At 41.8% G+C, this 17,915-nt stretch overlaps 1 protein-coding gene across 5 annotated transcripts in view; it reads left to right on the top strand.

Annotated features, from left to right (window-relative positions):
* eloal (elongin A, like) overlaps positions 1–17,915 on the top strand; it is a 213,177-nt gene that overhangs the window by 100,475 nt on the left and 94,787 nt on the right. For all 5 annotated transcript variants that reach the window (XM_069885986.1, XM_069885985.1, XM_069885983.1 and 2 more), the window contains exon 4: positions 5,055–5,961. In XM_069885986.1, coding sequence (XP_069742087.1) covers positions 5,055–5,961 — 907 coding nt within the window. The remainder of the gene's footprint in view (positions 1–5,054; positions 5,962–17,915) is intronic.

Genomic DNA, 17,915 nt, shown 5'->3' with positions numbered 1-17,915 from the left:
CCCTGCTGCGTGGAGGCGTTGCATTTTTGATGCCATTCGTGAACTGTCCCCACCCCTCCATTTGGGTGAAAGTTTGTATGGCATGGACTGAAAAAGCAGGTCATGTACCAGGCAAAGATATGCATGGACTGCTAATCTGAAAAAGTGCAAAGGCATGTGAAGGTGCCGCTTCAGCCTTTCCAGCAGCGCAGATTCGACCATCTACATGTCAACATTGTCACTCTGCTTCTGGTATCATGAGGGTCTAGGTACTTGTTTATGGTCATCGACAGATTGACTAGGTGGCCGGAGGTGGTTCCTATGATGGACTCATTGATTGATTCATGCTCCAGAGCTTTTATTTCTGCCTGGGTATCTCAGTTCGGCCTACCCATACATGTCACCTCCTACAGAAGCCCACAGTTTACCTCCGCACTCTGGGATGTTTTGTCACGACTGCTGGGAATGCAGCTCCACCACACGATAGCCTACTAAATGCAGTTGAATGTCCTGGTGGAGGCTGCACTGATGGCTCACCTCCAGGGACCTGATTGGGTGGATGGGCTGCCCTGGATCCTCCTGTGAATAAGAACAGCACCAAGGAGGATCTCAACTCCTCATCAGCCGAGTTAGTTTATGGTGCCCTCCTCATTGTTCCTGGGGAGTTTGTGTCCGCAGCACGCAGACAGGAGGTGCCACTGATTGAAGTCTTAAGCAGACTGCGGGAGCGGCTTGGAAAATTGGCCCTAATTCCCACATCAAGGCACAGAACAATGACACCTTCATCCCTAAGGAACTCCAGGGTTGTGTGTTTGTGTGCAGAGATACACACAGGCCACCTTTACAAGAAGCCATATAAGGACCCCTTCAGAGTGCTACGAAACAATCGTAGAAATTGTGTACTGGACATTGGGGGGCATCCAGAGACATTTACGATTGACCAACTAAAGCCTGTTTACATTGACCTTGATCGGCTCTTGCCACAACCACTGATGTGAAGGTGCGGACAACTGCCCAAGAGCAGTGGACAGTAATGGCACTGGAGGTTTAGCCTCCCATCGCTGGTTCTGGGAGGGGTGGGGCCATATAGCAGCTCACTGGATGGAGGCTTAATCGAACAGGCTCCAGTAGGTTCCGAGTGACGACGTCATGACATCACAATGCGATGACATCATTTGGAATGCACGGGGTTTAAAAAAACTGCAGTTGAGTAAATATCTTTTACTGAACTTCAACTCAACTACGATCATTTTCTTGTTCTTTGTTTTGTATTGTGACACAGTTGCTACACAGTCCTCTGGAGTGGATATTGAATTCCACAGCCCTCTGGAGTGGATATTGAATTCCACAGCTTTGCTTCTCTGAGTCAACCATCTATCATAATGGATCTGCTTCAGTGTTCTTTTTGCTTTAATTTTTTTCCCTTTCTTGTTCATCTCTGGATTAATCCCAGTTTGCCCTGCTAGGCATGCCTTCCTGCTCTGCATTTTGCAACTCCCACATTCTTTTGTCTGTGTTCTCCTGGGGTCCAGCACCTCTTGGCACAAGAACAGATCTTTTTCAAAGAGCCATCAGCCTCTTGAGGCTCCCTGAACTCTCCTGACATTACTCCAAGACCAGCAAAGATATGTTTGCACCATTGAAACAACATATTTTCTGCACCAGTGCAAAAGTAAGTATTTATCCTTGTATATTTATTATTTTCTCTTTAGGTACATTTAATGCTTGCAGCTACAGCTTCATCTTTACATTGTAGTTGTGTACATGACAATAAATGTTCATCACCTCTCTAACTGCTCTCATTCACTCATTGGGCAGATAACTTTTGTGTTCAGCTGATCTCCATGGTTCCCACACTCCCCACCTCTCCATCCAGCCTTGCAAGCTTCTTCCCAATTCTGGAGAAGGGACTGAGACCTGAAACATGAACTCTGTCTTCTCATCAATGTGGTCTGACCTGCTGTGGAATTCCACAACTTTGTTTTTATTTTAAGTTTCTAACATCTGCAGATTTTTGCTCTTTAACTTTTTTTATTCTTATAATTTGGATGTCAGTGTCAAGGGGAATTAACTCCCTCTTGTATATTAATTTTTTTTGTATTTTTATCTAACATTTTATTTTTAAAGTTACCCTACTTGCTGTACTCTTTTATTAACTTGAGGTTAAATATATTCCAGAGAAGACATCTCAGACCCTGCTGCAAGAGGCAAAAATAGCATTGGAGTTTTATGAAACTTGATGAGCAAGATCCTGAGAATCATTCGATCAACAGAATGAGATGCGTGTAAATGGGTGATTGGTGGCCAGTGTTGTGGGTTGGGGAGCTGAAGTCCAGTGCACATTGTGAATGTTGGGAAAAACCTAGCAGGTCATACAGCATCTATGCAAAGCAATAAGTGGTCAGTGTTTCAAGGCGTTCGGGCCTCTGGGCATTTGTACAGGGCACTAGGCTTCTTCAGGCATTCTTGGTTACCTCCAAGTAGACTGAAGAGTCTGTCTCTGTACTACGTCACTCTGGTGTATGGAGTGAGGTGGGTGCACTCCCTTTGGGACTTGGGTAAATCTGTTTGTCAATTGGTTGTAAAAGTCTTGCCCTGACGCCAGTTCCCTGAGATTGTGGTGAGGTGAAGAATGGCCTGACACTGAACCTTGAACTCTTGCTGAAATGGCCATGAAAACTACCTTTACAGATTGTCCAGCAAGGGTAGCTCATCTTCCTGTTTTGTTGTCATGGCAATGGGGTGGGGGGAGGGGTGTCGCATGGATTAAAATCAACTGGCTTGTTAGAATTTGTATTGGATTGGGTTGGGGTAATGTTTGGAAAGGAGAAAATGCTGACAGCAAAGGCACTGGTCTTGGATTTGATGTGGAATCGAACTCAAGGATGCAGTTTAAACAAAACTTGTTTGAATTGGGTTGAAAAGTGATAAACAAAAACAGTTCCACCAGAGTGTCTAAGAAATGGGAAAAGATGAAGTGGGGAAACATTGCAAGGATTTGGGGCAGCTCTCTTGTCTGCAGTTCCATAACAGGAATAGTATTCTATGTCATATTCACAGAACAGTGAGTGTTGAAGCTTCAAGGAGTTCTGTGTGTTGCGGGTGCAGGTGACAGGAAGCTATCACTGAGAATGGCAAATCTGTGGAATGAGAGAGAGAGAGAGCGAGAGAGAGAGAGAGGAATTGAGGGAGATGGAGCACTGGCTCAAAGGAGAAGACAAAGCCTGGGCAAATTAACTAAGATCCTATTGAATAGTAGGGGTGAGGTTGAGGGGCCAAGTGGCCTACTTCTGCTCCAATTTTCTTGTGTAGCACTTGTTGGTTCAGAAATTAAAAAATGTTATACTGGCAGAATGGAATAAATTGAGCCACTAAGGCAGAATTAATGGAATACTATTCCACATGTTGGTGTTATTGACTTCCATATATGTCAAACACAAAAGATCCTTTTTTTTTCTCTTTTGAATCGTATCTAAACTATGAGGAGCCAAACAGAAGAGCATAAAGATGCCGCAGAAGGAAGACTTTGCCCGTGATAGATACGGGTGGATGCTCCAAGTTGCTCTCTCGGGAGGATAACGATGGGTGTCGCATACCTCGTGGGAAGGAAAGCAAAAGCAAGGGAAATGCAGCTAAAGAGATCAGTTTTAAATGTACCAAAACTTCAAAATGAATATTTTCTTTCAGATATTAATTTGATTTGATAATTTAACTATACATGGCATATAAACCAAAATGATCAATGGCAAAATGTTTAAATATAGAACTGTAATTTGTAATTCTATAAGTTTGCTGTCTTCATTGATTTTGACAAGAGGATGTTATGGCCAACACTAGGGGGCATAGTTTTAAGATGCTTGGGCATAAATACAGGGGGATGTCAGAGGTAAGTTCTTCACACAGAGTGGTGGGTGCATGGAATGCAGTTCCAGCAATGGTGGTGGAAGCAGATTCAATACAATACGAGACTGTTGATAAGTACATAAAAGAGAGAAAAATGAAGGATTATGTGGTAGGAAAATTCTTGGCAGTTGGTAAAGTGGGCAATTGGGTCGGCACAACACTGCGAGCTGAGGGGCCTGTTGTAGATTTTTGTTTTCTGTTAAGTGTTGCTTAGAATTCTTTGTACTGAGCATGTTACCTCAAGGTACTGGTGAAATGGACCCAAATTTTACTCTGATCATTTTCAGAATTCAGTTGCCTATGTATTGCATAGGCACTGCAATCTATTGCATTAATTTCTTGTGTGGGTAAATGGGATTCACATAGATGGAGAAAAAGATTAGCACAGCCGTGCTGCATATTCGGACACGAGACAACCGGTTTCCTCCACATTTCTGTTCAGGGGAATTTGAGGGGAATGTGGAGGGAACCGGTTGTTTCGTGTCTGAAGATGAAGCACGGCTGCGCTAAATCTAATCTGATCATTTCTCTTTTTTTCTTCTGCTGAAATGTCAAAAGAAATTCCCCCTGCACGGTGATCAAAAATGCTGACTTAAACACATTATCTCTGTGCTCTTCCCAAAGGCAAGATGTGGCTATTTTATTTTCCCTCAACACTTGAAATTTTGGCTTTTTTAAATTCTAATTTTCTTCATTTTTCAATCCATTCCAAAATGAAACATTTCAACTGCTGTTGGAAACGTGATTAGATTTTAAACCGAGGGTGGGGGGGGGGGGGTTTAGACATGAAAGTGTTTTGTGTTGTCTCATTACATGACCCAGTATCTCGATCAACTGTTATTTTTAGTAAAGGAATACTTCACTGAAGAGCTGTCGCCATAGCCTTGACGTTACATCCAAGGAAACGGCAAGTGTGGTCTAAGTGCACTTGAGTGAATTTTAATCAAAGCTTAACTATTAATGATGTAAGTGTGGACATGAAGAAAAATAACCAGCGATAGTCATCAATTTAAAATATTTCGATGTAATGATCTATGCAACTATATGCATTAATTTTACTTTTGATAATTATCTGTGTATATATATTCAGAATACTCTGTATCATGATTATTTACTGATCTTTCTATTTTCTCTTTTCAATTATTGGGCTGGTGAAAATAAAACTTGATTAGCAAAGTACAGAATGAAAAGAAAGGAGAAAGTGACCATGGAACCAAAACGGCAAGGGTGCGAAATGCAAGCAAGTCATCAAGATTGTCCACTAATTCAGAGACACTGCATGTGAATAAATGTGCAAGGCTCTTAAATGAAGAAGGTCCAGAAAAAGAAGATGGGATTACATGTTCTCAGCCACATTCCTTGGACAATCTAGATCAGTTGAAGACCAGTAAGCCCAAATCTTCACAAAAAGGAGGAAGAGGATATTGTTGTTTGCCAAAAAGCAATTCTCCACCAGACCAAGCATTCTTTAAATGCGAAAAGTCAACATCTTCCATTAAGAACAGAAGTAACTTTTCAAGGAAAGATGAACAGCTGACTGGTGATGCTGAATCCACTGAAGATCAGGATAAGAGGGGATTATCACTGGAAGCATCTGCTACACCCTGCAAAGGGTCTGAGGAAAGATCTTATTCAGGAAAGAGCAGTCATAAAAATTATGAAAAGAAAAATAAATCTATGAATAAAACAAAACATTCCACCTTGCCTAGCAAAGTAGAGACATCTTCTGAAAAGAAGGAAGGATGCAATAAACCACAGGAAAAGTCTTGTGAGTCTGAAGAGACTATGAAAAACTGTAAAATGCAAGATTCATCAGACTCTGTAAATGAAGAGTTTGGCAAACCAGTCATGACATTTGAATCGTATCTAAACTATGAAGAGCCAAAAAGAAGAGCACAAAGATGCCGCAAAAGGAAGACTTTGCCCACAATGGATATGGGTGGATGCTCCAAGTTGCTCTCTCGGGAGGATAACAATGGATGTCGCATACCTTGTGGGAAGGAAAGCAAAAGCAAGGGAAATGCAGCTAAAAGAAATCCATGCGATGAAGACATTTGGACAAGCAAAGCAAATAAAAAGGTACATCTATTGAAAGAAAGTGTAATGGGTGGAGATTTTTAAATGGGTAGTAAAGAATCAAGATGGAAGATTTTAGGAGAGAAACAAGGGTAAGAGCTTGGTGGCTGTAATCGAGAATGTAATGGTACAACTTGAAGAGGCCAAAAGAGCAAAAGACAAGAACACTTTGAATGTTATTCAAGATATCTTTGTTTTTAGAATGCTAAACAGCTGAATATTGTATTTAAGTGCTGCATGTGTGGCACCTGGATTTTGTGTTTCTAATTTGTGTGTGGAGTTGGCAAGATGACTGTTTAATCGAGGGATGAGATTGTTGGCACTTAAAAAGTAATACTGTGTACTGGCAATTCTGGTCTCCTTGCCCAAGAAAGGCTTTGGAGGTGGTGCAGACTTGATTCACCAGGTTGATTCTGAAAACTAAGGGATTGGGATTAGACATCTAAAATTATGAAAGGAACAGAGAAACTAGAAGCAGAAAGGTTGTTTCCTATGGCAGCTGAGATCCAAACTGGGGGGAACTGATTTAAGATAGTAATAAAGAGGAGCTGCTTCTCCCAAAGACTAGTGAATCTGTAGAAATCTCTGCCCAAGGAAGCAGTTGAGGCTGCCTCATTAAATGTATTCAAGGCACAGCGAGATTGTGAAGAATAGTGGAATTAAGTTCTATGTAACAGGCTGATAAATTGAGCTGAGTCCATGGCCAGGTCAACCCTGATCTTATTGAATGGCAGAGCAGGCTGGATGGTTGACTTGAGATCCTGTTTCTAATGTTAAATTTGAGATCCAGCACAGTAGCAGGCCCTTCTGGACCACAAACCCCTGCCACCCAAATTCACTGATTAACCTACAAACCCTATTCATTTTTGGAGAGTGGGAGAAAACCAAAGCACCCAGAAGAAACCCAGAACACATGGTAAGAACATATGAACTCCTTGTTGACAGCAGCGGATCCCGGGTCGCTGGTGCAGTAATAATATTGCATTAACCATACCATGTTCTTCGTATAAAAGTTTTAAATCCAAGATGAAAAGCTGTGGGGTGGTAGTGATATGTGACGAGAATCAGCAGTGTGAGACATTAGGCCCTTTCAGGTGGACCAAACACCCTTGGGTAAAAGTGAAGATTATACCCCCTTGCGGTTGAATACTTACCTACCTGAATGCGCCGATAGCGCCTCCAAGGCGCTGATGCCAACCCTCCTCGAGGAGCACTCCTCTGACTCACCTGAATGTACAGTCGCGCGAAGCGGCTGTTTAGGGGCGGGATAATTACTCCATCAGCCCGTGCCCCCCCTCCTCCGCACCACTGAGGAGGGGAGGTCAGCAGGGACTGTCAGGGCATGGGCGGCCAGTCGAGAATGTTGGGGGCAGCTGGTGCGAGCTGTGACAGCCCGGTTGGCCGTTCTGGCACCTCACTGGGCGCTTCAGGCTGCTCTCTGTGCCTCAAAACATGGCCAAGCAGTGGCAGTTCTCCCTACCCATAAATTCCCCCATGCAGCTAGAACTGTTCTGGGAAACACAGAGTGGTTCAACCTGCGTGGGGGATTATGGGTAGTGAAGACGGCCATTACTATGCCGCATATTTAAGATGGCACCAGTGACTGCAGCACCAGTCTCCCCACCTCCATCAGATTCCGAGGATGCTACGATGTGCGTCTGGATATGAATGGGATGCTGGAGCAGCTTTTTAGAGCTGCTGTCTAAAAGGTGAATTCATAGTTTTCAATCCACTCCTGTCACCGGCCTCAAGGCGGAGTGTTCACCTTAAATGGCCTTTTGAAAGTTAAGTATTTTGGGAGCACATTCTAACCTGGTTAGAATCTAATGAGCAGAACTGAATTTCAACAGGCAAATCTTTGGAAATGTCTTCACTCCAGTGATGCCATACCTGCCTTAGAATTTCACTTTCAGTTGGCAGGAAAGGGGGGAAAAAAATCCCACTACCATCGCTGAAGTGGCATCCTAAGTTGAACTGTGATCCTCTCCATGATGTCTGGGGAGCCTGTATGTAGTCATTGGTGTTGGTTTGATGGATGCGTAGCGACGAGTCTGGCATGCCATCCATTGGGGTTGGGGTAATATGCCATTGCTCTGGTGCATTATGGGTGAAGATGGGAGAGGGGTGTGCAGAGTGGTCAGCCATGGCCTATGGAACACCTGAGGGCACCAGGTCCCTAACTGATACTGTGTCCTCGTGCCCATCAGAGTAAGACATAGGCGCATTGGGGGTTGATGTGGAGGAGGTGGACCCTTTCAGCCAGTGGGTTGGACTTGTGGCTCCTCACATGCTTCCAGAGTAGGACTGGCCCTGGGGACGTCAGCCAGGCTGGGAGCGTGGCCCCTGTTGCAGACTTCCTGGGGGAAGGAAAACATTCTTTCATGTAGAGTGGCATTGGTGGCCGTACATAGGTGTGATCTGATCGAGTGGAGCACCTCAGGGAGGACTCCACTCCATCAGATCTTGCCATTGGGAGACTGGAAGGCCTCAAGACCACAGAGCTAGGAGGATGGCCTTCCAGATGGTGGCATTCTCCCTTTCTACATGCCCATTCCCTCAGGGGTTGTAGCTGGTTGTTCTGCTTGTTGTGATACCTCTGGCCAGCAGGTACTGGCTCAGCTCGTCATTCATAAAGGAGGGCCCCCAGATGCTATGGATATAGCAGGGAAACCCAAACAGAGTGAAGAAGCTGCATAGGGCCTTGATAACTGTGGCAGCTATCATGTCCAGGCAGGGGATGGCAAACGGAAAATGTGAATACTCGTTGATGATGTTAAGGAAGTACACGTTGCGGTCAGAGGAGGGGAGGGGTCCTTCAAAATAGATGCTCAGGCATTCAAATGGGGTAGATGGCCTTTATCAGTTGTGCTCTGTCTGTTGATAGAAGTGTGGTTTGCACTCTGTGTAAACCTGGCAGTTCCTGGTCATAGTCCTGACCTCCATGATAGAGTAAGGTAAATTGAGGGCTTTGATAAAATGGTAGAACCTGTGCCTCCAGGGTGAGGACTTGCATTCGGTCTGTTTGTGCACTGGCACACTTCCTGAGGGATTAAGAATATGTGGGTCATTGAGTTTCCCGGGCCAGTACGAGATATCATAGTTGTAGGTGGAAAGTTCAATTCTCCACCTCAATATCTTGTCACTTTTTATTTTACCTCACTGCTGCATGTTGAACATGAAAGCCTCTGCATGTTGGTCAGTCAGCAAGGTAAATTGTTTCCCAGGTAGGTAGTGTCTCCAGTGGTGTACTACCTCAATAAATAGCTTGGTGCTCCTTGATAGAGGAGTGTCAAATTTCTGAAACCTGGAGGGTGCTTGAAAAGTAATTGATGGGTCTGCCTTCCTGGTTAAGTGTGGCTGCCAGGGCGAAGTTGGATGCATCACTCTCCAGCTGTAACGGGATGGATTAATCCACGGAGTGTATCATAGCCTTGGCGATGTCTGCTTTGATGCGGCTGAAAGCTGCCTGGGCCTCTGGTGCCAGGGGAAAGGAGGTAGATTTAATGAAGGGCTGATACTTGCCTGCATAATTGGGGACCCACTGGGCATAGTAGGAAAAGAAGCCCAGGCAGATTTTCAGGGCTTTGAGGCTTTGGAGAAGGAGTTCCAAAAGCGGATGCATGCGACTGGGATTAGAGCCAATTACTCAGTTCTCCACGACGCAGCTAAGGATGGCAAGGCAGGTTGAGGGAAATATGAATTTAGCCTTATTGTATGTGAGGCTCAGGAGTTTAGCAGTCTGGAGGAATTTTTGAAGGTTGGTGTTGTATCCTTCAGGTCATGGCTGCAAATGTGACATTGTCAAAATACAGAAATGTGGCGTGAAGCTCATACTGGTCCATCTCCTGGTTGAAAACTGAAACCCCATTGATGATGTCAAAGGGAACCTTCAGGAAATGGTAGAGCCAGCCATCTGCCTCAAAACCAATGTATTGGTGGACTTCTGAGCAGATGGAAACCTGGTGGTAAGCTGACAAGGATGATGCTGGAGAAATCCCAATATTGTGCAATTTTGTTTACCATATCAGTTATGTGGGGAAGAGGATACGCGTCCAGCTGTGTGTATCTGTTAATGGTCTGACTGTAATCAATGACCACCACTACTTGGGCTCTCCAAGGCCTGCTACTGGCTTTAACGATCCCCTCATTGATTAGCCAGTGCACCTATGACCTTATAAAGGTCCTGTCCCCAGCACTGTACCACCTACTTTTGGTGGCAACTGGCTTGCAGTTGGGCATGAGATTAATGAACAACAGCAGAGGGGTGATCCTGATGGTTGAGAGTCTGCAGGTCATGAGCTGTTCGGGCTGCTGGCTGGAAACATTGGGGGTAGGGGCCAGGGGTTCTTGCTGGTGGAACACGGTGACCCAATGAGGGGGGATGTGGCCCATTATACTCCATCATCCCGCTTTTAAGGTGGTATTGGAAGTCCAGTCCCAGTAGCATGGCAGCGCAGAGCTGTGACATCATCAGGAGTTTAAAGTCTTTGTAGTCTGTGCCCCGCGTGATCAGAGTAACTATGCAGGAGCCACGAACATCAGCAGTATGGGTCTTCAAGGTCAAGGAGATTTTGTGACTCACTGGCCTAACTGTGAGGGAGTAGCGCTGCACCGTGTCTGGGTGGACGAAGCTCTCTGTGCTCCCACTATCGAATAGGCAGCTCATCACGTGGCCATTTACCTGGATGCCCATCATCAATCTGGCAAGTTGGTGAGGCCTACCTAGATCCAATGTGATGGAGGTTAGTGTAGGATCACTGTCTAGCTGTGGTGGAGAGTTTGTGTGTTCAGTCACAAGATCGCAACATCTCAGATGGTGGCACCCCTATGGCTTGCACGCGGTGCTTCTGGGTTTCAAAGAGGGTGGCCCCCATGGTCCGCATGTGGTGCTGCTGGATTGGGGTGTCGTGGACTTGCACACTTTTGTGTAATGCCTTTTCTTCCTGCAATTGGAGCAGACCGCATCTTTCACCAGGTAGTGTTTCCTCGGGTGCTTGACCAGGCCACAGAAGTAGCACTTTGGGTGCTCATGGAGTACAGCGTCCATGCTCAGATCACTGGTGGTGTGTGATGGTGGTGGCATGTCCCAAGATGGCAGTACCTAAGGCAACCAGAGGTGGCTGTGTGGTTGGCCACCTCCAGCTTACCCGCCAGTTTGACCACCCTCTGCAAATTGAGCTCACCTTGTTCCAACATGCTTTGGCAGATGTAGTTGGACCGGATTATCATTGTATTTGTAATTACATATTCAAAGTTGCTTCCTTCTGGTAATCTCAATCTGTTTCCCAATTTATCCTTTAAATAAGCTTTCAGTTGATGGTATGCAAACACTGTACCATGAGTTATTCCATATTTGTCCTTCAACTGTTCAAATGTTAATAAATTATTTCCCAAAAAACAATTTTCTATTCTTTTGATTCCTTTTCTCTCCCATTCTCTAAAGGAAAGGTTATCTATTGTAAAAGGGATTAGTGGATTTTGCGTCAATAACAATTTTGGTATTTGGTAATTCATTTTTTTCCTTTCTACGTGAATCTTCTTCCATATATTGAGTAAATGATGCAATACTGGTGAGCTTTTATATTGCACCAACTTTTCATCCCACTTCTAAAGAATATGTTCCGGTACCTTCTCCCCTATTTTATCTAGTTCTATCTTAGTCCAGTCTGGTTTTTCTCTCATCTGGTAAAAATCTGATAATTACCTTAATTGTGTGGCTCTATAATAATTTCTGAAGTTTGGTAACTGCAAACCACCCTGGTTATACCTCTTTGTTAATTTATCTCATGATACCCTCTGTTTCCCCCCCCCCCCTTTCCACAATAATTTCCTTATTATTCTCTTTAGTTCATCAAATAATTTCTTTGAAAAGGGAATTGGTAATATTTGAAATGAGTATTGTATCCTTGGGAACACATTCATTTTAATGCACTTCACCCTCACTATCAACGTTGCTGTTAATTCTTTCCAATGTTCTAAGTTTTCCTGCACTTTCTTTATTAGTGGCTGATAATTTAGTTAGTACAAGTGGCGTAAGTTATTGTCTAACCTTATTCCTAGGTATCGGATTGCTTGTGCTTGCCATTTAAATGGTGATTCTTTGGCATCACTTCACTTTTATTTGCGTTGACCTTGTACCCTGATATTTCTCCAAATTCCTTCAATTTCTTATGTAATTCTTTTATTGATATCTCTGGTTCTGTTAGGTATACTATGATGTCATCTGCAAATAAACTGATTTTATACTCCTTCTCCTTTATTTTTATCCCTTTTATTTTCTTTTCTATTCTTATCAGTTCTGCCAATGGTTCTATTGCTAAGGTGAACAATGAGGGGGATAATGGACTAGTTGATCTACTTAATTTGAATTGCTTCGATGCATATCCATTTACTACTACCTTTGCCAATGGTCCATTATATAATGCTTTAATCCAATTAATATATTTTTCTGGCAGATTGAACTTCTGTAATACCTTAAATAAATAGTTCCACTCTACCCTGTCAAAGGCTTTTTCTACGTCAAAAGCCACAGCCACCGTTGGTTTCTTATTTCCTTGAGCAGCATGAATTTGATAAATAAGTTTACAGACATTATCCAATGTTCGTCTTTTCTTAATAAATCCAGTTTGATCTTGTTTAACTATTTTTGGTACACAGTCGGCCAATCTGTTTGCTAATAATTTTGCTATTATCTTATAATCTGAGTTAAGTAGAGATATTGGTCTATATGATGCTAGTGTTAATGGATCCTTCCCCTTCTTTGGTATTACTGTAATTATTGCTGTCTGGCAAGTTTTGTGTTTCTTCTACCTGATTCATTACTTCCAAGAGAGGAGGAATTAACAACTCTTTAAAAAGTTTTATAAAATTCTATTGGAAATCCATCCTCTCCTGGTGTTTTATTGTTTGGCAGCTTTTTTAATATATCCTGTACTTCTTCTATTTCTAATGGTTTTATTAGTTTTGTTCCGCTTCTTGCAATTTCGGCAGTTCAATTTTAGCTAACAAATCCTCTATTTTATCATCTTTCCCCTTGTTCTCAGTTTGGTATAATTGTTCCTAAAATTCCTTAAAGTTTTCATTAATCTCTTTTGGGTTATATGTAATTTGTTTGTCTTTTTTTTCTTTTAGCTTGTTCTGTTCCAAGTTGCCAGGCCAATATTTTATGTTTTTTCACCCAATTTGTAATACTTTTGCTTTGTTTTCATTATGTTCCTTCTCCACCTTGCACATTTGTAATGTTTCGTATTTTATTTTGTTCCGTCAATTCTCTCTTATATTGTCCTTTTTCACTAGTTCCTTTTCTATACATGCTATCTCCCTTTCCAACTGCTCTATTTCCTGATTGTAATCCTTTTTCATCTTGGTTACATAACTTATTATCTGTTCTCTAATGTAAGCTTTCATTGCATCCCATGGTATACATTTATCTTTCACCGATTCTGTGTTTATTTCAAAATGTGTTTTAATTTGGCATTCAATAAACTCTCTAAATTGCTGCCTTTTAAGTAGCATGGAGTTTAACCTCCATCTATATGTTTTTGGTGGGATGTCCTCCAGTTCTATTGCTAATAACAGGGGTGAATGATCTGAAAGTAGTCTAGCTTTATACTTAGTTTTCCTAACTCTTCCTTGAATATGGGCCGACAACAAAAACATATCAATCCTTGAGTATGTTTTATGCCTATTTGAATAATATGAATATTCTTTCTCTTTTGGATGCTGTCTTCTCCATATATCCATAAGTTTCATTTCCTGCATTGATTTAACCATAAATTTGGCAACTTTATTCTTTTTGCTTATCTTTGGTCCAGTTTTATACAACAATGGATCAAAATTAAGGTGAAAATCCCTTCCTATCAATATATTTCCTTGTGTGTCTGCAATCTTCAAAAAAGTATCCTGCATAAACTTTTGATCCTCATCATTAGGTGCATATATATTGAGCAAATTCCAAAATTCTGAGTGCATCTGACACTTTATCATTACATACCTCCCTGCTGGATCTATTATTTCCTCCTCTATTTTGATTGGTACATTATTAATTAATATGGCTACACCTCTAGCTTTTGAATTATATGATGCTGCCGCTACGTGTCCTACCCAGTCTCGCTTCAGTTAGGTGCGTTTCCTGCACAAATGCTATATCTTTTTTTTTCAGTAAATTTAATAGTTTCTTCCTTTTAATTTGGTTATGTATTCCATTAATGTTTATAGTCATATAGTTCAACGTGGCCATCTTGTATCTTGTTTACACCTCTTTTCCACCTCCTCGCCACCTCCATCCCCCTTTTTCCCCTTTTTAATCTTTTAGTTTTTTCTTTTTAAACTCAATGTATGACAATACATTTAAAACATAAAATACTTCAGCAATTCCCACACCCAATAACACCTTAACCCCAAATGCACCCCTCTCTCTGAGTTGCCCCTTATCTCTTGCTGGGCAACCACAACTCCCCTTTCCATTTGGTTTGCAATCTTGCTTGCAAGCATCAACTGATTTTGCAGTGACGGTTATTCTCCCCCACTCCCCAGTCCCCCCAGAAAGCATTTTTTATATACATATAACAAAGTTCTCTTTTTTTCCCCCCCTTCTTCCTTCCTTCCTTCATTCTCTTTTTCATCTTTAGTTCTTTACATGTACATTATTTTTACATCTTTATTTATACTTTATCGCCGGTCTTCTTTCTTGTGACATCTCTTTTTCTGTCCTGCAAATGCTCTGCGAATTCTTGTGCCTCCTCTGGATCCGAGAACAGTCTGCTTTGCTCTCCAGGTAAAAATATTTTAAGTACGGCTGGATGACTTAACATAAATTTATAACCTTTCTTTCCATAAAATTATTTTCACTATATTAAATTCCTTCCTCTTTAAGAGTTCAAAACTTGTGTCTGGGTAAAAAAATATTTTTTGTCCCTTATATTCCAACGGCTTATTATCTTCTCTAACTTTGTTCCTTGCCTGCTCCAATATATTTTCTCTTGTCGAATATTTTAAAAATGTTACTAAGATGGATCTTGGTTTTTGATGTGTCTGCGGCTTTGGAGCTAGTGCTCTGTGTACCCTTTCTATTTCCATTTCTTCATGTAATTCTGTCATTCCCAAAACCTTCGGAATCCATCCTCTTATAAATTCCTTCATGTCTTGCGCCTTCTTAATCCTCCTTCAGGCCCACTATTTTATGTTGTTTCGCCCACTATAGTTTTCCAAAATATCAGTTTTCTGAGCTAACAACTCTTGTGTCTCTTTAATTTTTTTGTCACTTTCTTCCAATTTTTCTCTTAAATCATTTACTTCCAATTCTATAGCCGTTTCCCGCTCCTCCACGTTTTCTACTCTTTTCCCTATTCCTGTCATGACCAGTTCTAAACTTTGCATTTTGTCTTCTGCTCTTTTCATTTTTCTTTTAATCGCACTAAATTCTAATGATAATCATTCTTTTAATGATCTCATTTGTTCTTCAAAAAAGGCTTTATCTATATTCTGTCCATCTGTTTTACCTGTGAAGATCTTGGTCTTCTTCTTCCTCTTCTTCTGTGTTTATAACCTTGTTTGTGTCTTCTGTTCTTTGTATCTGTGTCTCTTCTGTTTTTTCTGATGAATTACTTCTATGTCTTTGTCTGGCCTCCTCTTGTAGTTGGTCTTCCTTTTGTGGGTTGTCTGTCTGTCTGGCTGGCCTCCTGTTGTTGATCCTCTTGTTGTCGGTCACTCCGCTGGCATTCTTCCTCGTCCGGCTCTTCGCTCCTTTCCTCTCCGTTGTTTTTATCCTCCAGCTGAGTCATCCCTCAGCTGTTCGTGTTGTAACTGCCCACTCCTTGGCTGGGCCCCCCTCCCACCTGTGTTCATTTTTTCTTTGATTGCGCAGTTGCACACTTTTGTTTGGCTCCGAGAGCCATTTTTGGAGTCCACCGGTCGGGAGGTCGCTACTTCACAGGGCATTCACCAACCTCTGAGATCGGCTGCTCTTCTCCACCGCAGCTCCCCGCTCCTTCATGCAGGTAAGACCGCCTTCTTTCTTCTCCGGTGTTTTTTCTTCTTTTTTCCCCCATTGTTCTTACTTTCTCTTTCTTGGGTGCCATCTTGTTCTTCTCTGTAACTTTATCTTCTATTTCTTGAGTTTTGTATTCATTGACCCTTGTCTTTTCCAAACTTTTCTTTTTTTCTGAGAGGGCTGGTTCAACCCGACTGACCACTACTCCATCACATGACTCTCCCTATTGTGAATAAAGTTGATGCACCATCAATAATTCCAAAAGATTGAAGTTATGTAAAACTGATAGACTTTTATTCACAATAGAATGGAGTCACATCCATGATGGTCAATTGTCTTGAACTGAATTGGGGGCTGTGGAGCAGTCACCTTTATTCAGGAGTCTGTGGGAGGGGCCACAGATACAATCAGCTAATAGACATGCCTGGACAGATAAATATACAAACAGTGGTTTACCATAGATTTGAAATGGGTGGCCACTGGGAGATCCACACTACTGTGGTTGACAGCCTAGGTGCTCAATGAAGTGACCTCCCAGTCTGTGCCCGATCTCTGTGATGTAGACGAAACCACAACAGGAGCATCAGATGCAGGAGAAGACCTCTGCAGATTCACGTGAAGTATTGCTTCACTTTGAAGGCCTGTTTGGGTCTCTTAATGGTGATGAGGGAGGAGGTGTACGTGTAAGTGGAGCATCTCCTATGGTCATGGGAGTAAGTACCAAGGGGATGATTGGTGGGCAGAGAGGAGTGGAGAATGGAAAATGGAAGATTAAGCAGTCGAGAAACTCTTGGCAGTTGTTTATTAGGTCAGAACAACACTGCTCTGAAAGGCCAGGACTGTGTTGTAGATTTCTGTTCCATGTCTTCAACTAGATGAGTTTTGTTTTTATTTAAAAAAATACTCCGGGGACTCTTGTAAGTAGCCAACTGGCACAGCTCACTTTTTAATCTCCACAGCCGGTGAAAATAGACTTTCCCATTTTACTGTATTGAAATCTTTCACAATGAATCATCTCCTTGCTTTGGTTGCTGCAGAAGAAACAGTCCAAGTATTTGTTTGATTAAAAACTGCTAGAGATAATTAGAAATGCCCACAATATTCTCACAGCAGTTATCTTTCTCTTGTACACATGAATCAACATTTAACTAATCTCCCTGCTGCTGTTCCTGAAAGCAGAACACCCTTAGCTTTTTGTGTCTTTATTTCACTGTAGGTAAGGGATGCTTGAACAACATGAAAAGCAAAGACCAGTTTTTAATTTTTCCTTGCAACTTTTTTGCACTCTCCATAAATTGCATCTTATCTTATTCCTTTCACAATTTGTGGTATACTCACTTTCTGTGCTTTTCCTCCTAATTATATTATTTTGCAGCTCTCATTAAATTGCATCTTCAGAACACTAGATTTTCAATAAATTATTTAATATTGACACTTTGTATTTTCTATACTTTATATCATGAAGGATGACTGATAGCAAACTTTGAATACTCCACTTAATTTCATGACCTGAATTTTATTGAACGTTCCCTCCATTACTCTATGAACAGGTCAGTAACTTTGTGAAGCCAGAAATGCTGAGGTTTTTGGTGTTTCTGTCCTGTACTGCTCATTACACTTTTTGCAGCATTTTCCAAGTATAATCAAAATAAATCTCTGGTGGGTGGGGGGGGGGGAATGTGAATTTACAAATAATTCCAAGTGTAAAAGGCTTTGGGAAAATCTTAACATATAGTTTCATGAAGATTGGGTGAGATTTTTTCTGGTACAATTACTACTTACTGTTACATACTCAGCAGCAATAGATATTCACCAAGACAGTGTTATATTTAAAAAAAATTAATTTATTAATCACCATATATTGAACACCTTATCTAACTTGTCTAAACTTAATTCCCAACTATGCACAAGAACTATTCCAGTTCAGGCCCAATTCTAGAATGTAAGTTCGAAATCCAGTGTTGAC

Source organism: Narcine bancroftii, chromosome 6 (assembly GCF_036971445.1).
Source record: "Narcine bancroftii isolate sNarBan1 chromosome 6, sNarBan1.hap1, whole genome shotgun sequence".
Taxonomy (NCBI): Eukaryota; Metazoa; Chordata; class Chondrichthyes; order Torpediniformes; family Narcinidae; genus Narcine; species Narcine bancroftii.
Note: the sequence above shows the minus strand (reverse complement) of the source record. Positions and strands in the feature narration are given on the sequence as shown.